At 39.0% G+C, this 6,000-nt stretch overlaps 1 protein-coding gene across 6 annotated transcripts in view; it reads right to left on the bottom strand.

Annotated features, from left to right (window-relative positions):
• The window catches only part of pcbp4 (poly(rC) binding protein 4), a 94,347-nt gene that overhangs the window by 30,201 nt on the left and 58,146 nt on the right, over window positions 1-6,000 (bottom strand). For all 6 annotated transcript variants that reach the window (XM_058373484.1, XM_058373485.1, XM_058373480.1 and 3 more), the window contains exon 6: window positions 1,287-1,418. In XM_058373484.1, the coding sequence (XP_058229467.1) occupies window positions 1,287-1,418 (132 nt within the window). The remainder of the gene's footprint in view (window positions 1-1,286; window positions 1,419-6,000) is intronic.

Raw genomic sequence — 6,000 nt, 5'->3', positions numbered from 1 at the left:
CATAATCAACTACAGATTAAATACAGAATAAGTTTCTAAGTTTGTCTGCTTGTCCTGAAGTCTTTTATTCCAGTTTTGGAAGAGAGATTTGCCAGTTAAAAGCTAAAATTTGGTGTACTTTATACTTGTGCTTATTTGTATGTGTATTTTAATAAATGGGTTAGTTCAAAAAACATGGCCGCCATTAAGCAACCATTTTTCGGCTAGTAATCTGAGCTACAGTCACAAATGTGCATCCTATTGTCTGTTTATTTTTCTTGGCAAAAACTGGCCACTTGAGCATTGTTTGAGAAGGGTGCTTGGACCACACTTATCGCTGGTACCCTAATGTTTTTGCCCATATCTTGAGAAACCAGAGGCCTAGAGACAGTCCTATTTTTTCCTTGGCTACTTCCCAAACTAATTTGCCATTTAGACCATTAAGTTTAACCAAGAAATTTGCAAAATATGCAACACCTACTTTTGCAATATAGTCCTTTATAAAATCTTGTCCTGACAGAGACTTTCTCAACATCAACAATTACACATGTTTTTCTTTGTTAAATAACATGGTATTTTCCATTAAATACTAGCTTTTGTAGGTGCATAAAGCATTATTATATGTATCTGTTAAATTACATTCAAATCTTGTGACCGATCTGATTCAAGATTTAATATGGTATAAGGCAGGATAACAAGCCATTTAGATATTAATATCCAAGCATTTCATCAAATGTTTAACATTTAAGTAGCAGAGTTTCAATCAACAAGAAAGTATTGGTAATCTAGCAAATTCCAACCTTTGGGGAAAATCACAATCTCCCAAGCCTCCCCTTTTCAATCTTGACTTAATTTACACTTGCAAGGGCTAAAGTCACGAAAGGCAAAACAACAAAAGCAGGGAAATTTTTGAACCAAAAAAAAAATAAAATAATAATTTATGATCAATATGGATGACTGGAAAATTATAATCCCATAAAAGTACTACTAATGCCTGCGTTCAACAACCCATTTGCAAGGTATCCCACCCTTTTCTTCCACCTCCTTCCATTTCCTGCATTAGCGACCACTCCAAAGTTAGCATGACCCGGCACGCAGCATTACCTCATCCCCAGGCCGACAGCAGAGACCATAAATGTAAAATAAATGGGTTTTTACTGGCATCCAGACCCATGAAATATGCAGCAGAGTAAGCAGCTTGAACACACAAGCACCGGGCACTGCTCCTTAGAGGTCTTCTAGTGGAGGGAGAGGAAGAAGGAGGAGAGGGAGAGGTGGAGATATAAGTGTATTTCTGTGGCCCTTACCTCTCTGATCTCTTTGATTTTTGAGCCGCCTTTTCCAATTAGAGAGCCGCACTGGCTGGCAGGGATAACCAGCCGCAACGTGACTGGAGGCTTGCTGGTGACTGTGCCATTAGCCACAAGAGCAGCCAGGTCCTGAAATACACAGTACGGTATATGTAAGAAAACTAGTGTCAATTTAACAGAACTTGGAACAGAATAAAAGATTTACATGGTGTAAGTATTACGTGTAGTGTGTTTGATGTAATGAGCGAGGTATACTCAATGATATAGCTCAAAAATTTGACCTTCTTGAATACCACATCTAAGGGAAAGCTTCTTTTTCATCTTTTTATATCGTTTTACACCCAAGTACTCTTGAAGTTGGATCTGATTTGCAAGAAAGTATTGATTCATTTCCTATAACAGCAGTTCTGACTATAGAGCTTAAGCGTAACCACCCGTCCAAATCCCACTACCTAACCAGTTACCCTCTACTGACCAGAATATCTTTATCCATTAAAATAATCTTAACTCTTTTGTAGCTGCCTGAATCAATTGTGGAACATTTCCAGAATGCTGCTGGCCTTCTCAAACGAGATCATTACCAAGATTTGAAGTGAAGACCATGAAAACAGTTCTTTGCAGTAGAATTTAATCAGCCCTCCCTACCCCCAACCCTTGCTTCACTGTTCTCTAATCAATATGACTTGCTGGAATGAAGGTTAGCGGCAACTGAACAAAGTTGAACAAGGCTTGTGGCTGAGTTGCCCATTGATTTCCACCACCAGGTTATGCAAAGTATTTACATATTCCAGATCACGAGTGTTACTTTCGAGGTTGTGTTTGATGCGCCACTGGCTTCAGGACCAGCCCTGGTAATCAGAGATTCGTAATCAAATGCTTCAGCAGTATGGAAAACTGCAACCTGGCTTGAGCTCAGCAGTGTAGGCCAATTTTCAGGAACATGCTCGGCACTTCGAGAGGAATGGACTTAAATGTCTATTAGTCAGGTGGCGCAGTTTCAGAAGCTCTTTCTTTAATTAAGCCCAGCAATAAATACCGGTCCAAGTCAAGGCCCACCATCACTGCAATTAATTAGCGGGGAGCTGGATTCTTGCTGGGGTTTGAAATGTAAATAGCAACCACTGTCTCGCTGCCCATCAACCTCTGCTCTAGCTACGTGAAGGGAATAATTACGACCTGAGTGGGTGCCCTGGAACGGCAACCAACAAAGAATTTATTCCTGCAGTTGTGTTTGCACTTGGTTTGTTGGGGAGCTGTTGCATTCTGCATTCAATGGATTGAAGAATAAAAAAAGAGATGTATATGTTTCTGTAAATATAGTTCAAATAATGGCAACCAAAACATGGGAGTGGATTTCTCTGGTAAGGCACCTTCAGGATTTTATTTTATAATAAAATCTATACTATATCAACGTTGTTGTGATTTGGCCATGTGCACAATCCACGAACAAGCGACACAATATGGCTGCCGAAAACAGATCCCAAAGAAGCCGCACCTATCATAATGGTACATTGATTTAAACTTTCCCATTAAAGGTCCTCCTGATGAATCTGCCATCTCTTATTTTTTTTTATCTTTATCTGACTAGCTTTCATATATTGCATGCCATGTCATTGAGAACACTTTGATAACAGTGGAATTTTAAATGGTGAACAATCACAAGCGGAGTGATACACACACTGAAACCTTCCAATGTAGTGGTTAAAGGAAATGTAGGCACTACATTTGGAACACCGCTCGTCCAATCAAATCAGTGAACCAGAACTAACTGTCCTCATGGTCATGAACAGCGTGCACCTATCCAGCTTCCCAGACCCTGTTGGTGTCATGTAATGTGCTAGCAAGATGTCCAGGTCAATCCTGCCACCCTCTTCCTCCTAATCTACTTTCCCAACCTGGTGAACGATCAATCATTCATTGTAACTTTAACCTCCAAAGGTCTGGCATTGGCCTGAATTCTGCATTCTCCCTTAGAGTCATAAAACAATACCACAGCACCTCAGGATAAAACCTGAATTATTAACATTCGTGGATTTTTCTGTCTTGTTACTTGACTTGAAAATCTATAATGATTATTCAGTCTCTTCAAAAGTTTTTCAGAATGAATTCCAATGGCACCGATTGATGAGGGCATCATTTTATGGTGTGTTCAAGTTGAACGCACAGTAAGTCATAATTCTAGAGAAAGAAGCTGCAATGTGGGTGGATTGTGGCTGCAATTAAACAGCACTGGCTCTTTTTGGTCAGAGTGGAGCTTCCAATGGAAAACAAAATAAAATACTTGACATTAGGCAAGTACATTAGCAAGTGAATATGAGGAGATTTATGTTGACATGAAAATATTTCATTCCTTTTATTCCATTGTTGCAATGGAACTAAAAATAACAACTCTGCTATTTTGGGGATATTCATCAGCACACAATGTGACCTCTTACTATAACTGTGGCTTCATTCAGTCATGCAGCTTAACATCTCTTCTAAAGCTCAAAGGCAAACAATCACCTCACTGAGATTTCAGCAACCTTTATTACTGAGGAGAATAATAAATGTAATCTAGATACCAAGCTAGACTTGTTATTTAGTTGATCCCAGGTAGCTAGGGCTAGTAAAGTGTATCCATGGTTACAGGTTTTTTTAGATCAGCAAAAAAAAGGTGCTCTAGCCGGTGTTTTTATTTTTTTCTCTTCAAGAAAAAAAGCCAAGTGTGAAAGGAACCTAAGGCGTTCCAGTCAGCGCTTTGTTCAGGGGGGGGATAAAGCCAGTTCAACAGTTATCGAATGACAGCATGCCTTCACAACAAGCCTTAGTACAAGAAGACATTCAGAATTGCCTGAAAGACTCCATACAACAAATTCTTTCTGCACACACAAGCTGGATGTTAGTTCTTTTTAGAATGAGGCAATTATACAGCAGTTCATTCCAGTCCTCTAATCTGATTGGTTGAGCTGTGAGTGAAGAGAGCGCATATTTTTATCTATATCTATCTATATTGTGTATAAAATTTTGGTTCATTAATATATATACATATATATATATATATATATATATATATATATATATATATATAAATGACCCTAACCCTGACACCTTTTCTTTCTATCAGAACCAGCATTAACTTCTTCAGCAATTTGAGTAAAAATCGTCTGTTAGATCGGATCACACGGGCCAACCTTCACTCCCCCATGTGCAGCTATGAGCCTTGGCCACCCCTGACCCTGTCGCCGGTTCACCACTGTTCCTTCCTTGGACCACTTTTGATAGATACTGACCACTGCAGACCGGGAACACCCCACAAGAGCTGCAGTTTTGGAGATGCTCTGATCCAGTCATCTAGCCATTATAATTTGGCCCTTGTCAAACTCGCCCAAATCCTTACGCTTGCCCATTTTTCCTGCTTCTAACACATCAACTTTGAGGACAAAATGTTGACTTGCTGCCTAATATATCCCACCCACTAACAAGTGAGATCATCAGAGTTATTCACTTCACCTGTCAGTGGTCATAATGCTGATTGGTGTGTGTATATATTATATATTCTCAAATTTGATTCACGTGTTGATTCTTTTTCTTTAGCAGCAGCTCTGACAACAAATTTCTGTGAATCAAATTTCATTGTTTCTAAAGTAACAATAGTTGTTATGGATTTTTATAGTAGATGATCCATATAATCTAAAGCTATTAATAAAGATAAAAAAACATGAAATTTCACAGTAGAATGTGTAATTATTGACATGGTATTTAACATATAAGGGAAGAGTCTACAGTGTCAGTGCTTTATAATAAGTAAGTGTTTAGCACAGAGAGTGACTTGAGTTTATTCATTTTAAATTAGAGCTGTCGATTTCCAGCGATTGTCTGCAAATATGTTTGGTGTGTTGTGGCCATAAATTGAGAGAAGTTGAACTTTATGCAAATATGAGGCGACTTGGTGCAGCGACTACCAATGGGAGAGAAGACAGTAGAGTGCACGTGATCGTTGGCAAAGAGGTCCTTCATCTCAGATGATATGATGACGATATAAAGTGCTACACAAACGCCAAGTCTCACATCACGATGTTTCATTTCAGCACAAGAAAAGTGATCAACATTGTTACTATGGCAACCAGTACTAGGAACACCTACTGGTGACTTTATAGTACAGTGACATTTTATTTTGTCTTAGTAAATTCAAGATTTAAGATTGTTTATAGCTGCAGGAGGAAACTTCACAACGTTTAACATGACGCTAGACACTTAACTGTGACGCAAAAGGGCTACGGTATAACACAACACGCCACAATATGTGCTGTTCTAAGGAAATCATTCAGACTTCACTGAAGTGAAGTGTAATAATCACCACACACTTTCCTATCCTCACTATTCTGCACTTCTTTATAGGCACACGGTTGTAAAATTTATGCTTCAGCCTTGTGTTACTTTTTGAGTTTTATTGCTATGTTGTTTCTGAAAAAAACCGAAACCCCACTGAGAGCTTTGGTTAAGCGCCACCCGAGCCTTCTCGCATTCCTCTGTGCCCTTTAAATCCACTTCAGCAATAACATTTTAAGGACGTCTGAGGTAAAACAGGTCCCTAAATAAACTCTAGTTAAAAAAAAAAAAAAAAATCTCTGAAGCTGTGATGCGCACCGTGCGTTCGGTATGAGTCAAATCTTGACCCTGCTGCAGCCTCCGAGGTTTCTATGACAACTCGCTCATTTCTGACCAGACCACA

This window comes from Hemibagrus wyckioides, linkage group LG21 (assembly GCF_019097595.1).
Source record: "Hemibagrus wyckioides isolate EC202008001 linkage group LG21, SWU_Hwy_1.0, whole genome shotgun sequence".
Taxonomy (NCBI): Eukaryota; Metazoa; Chordata; class Actinopteri; order Siluriformes; family Bagridae; genus Hemibagrus; species Hemibagrus wyckioides.
This window is presented reverse-complemented; position numbering and strand designations above follow the sequence as displayed.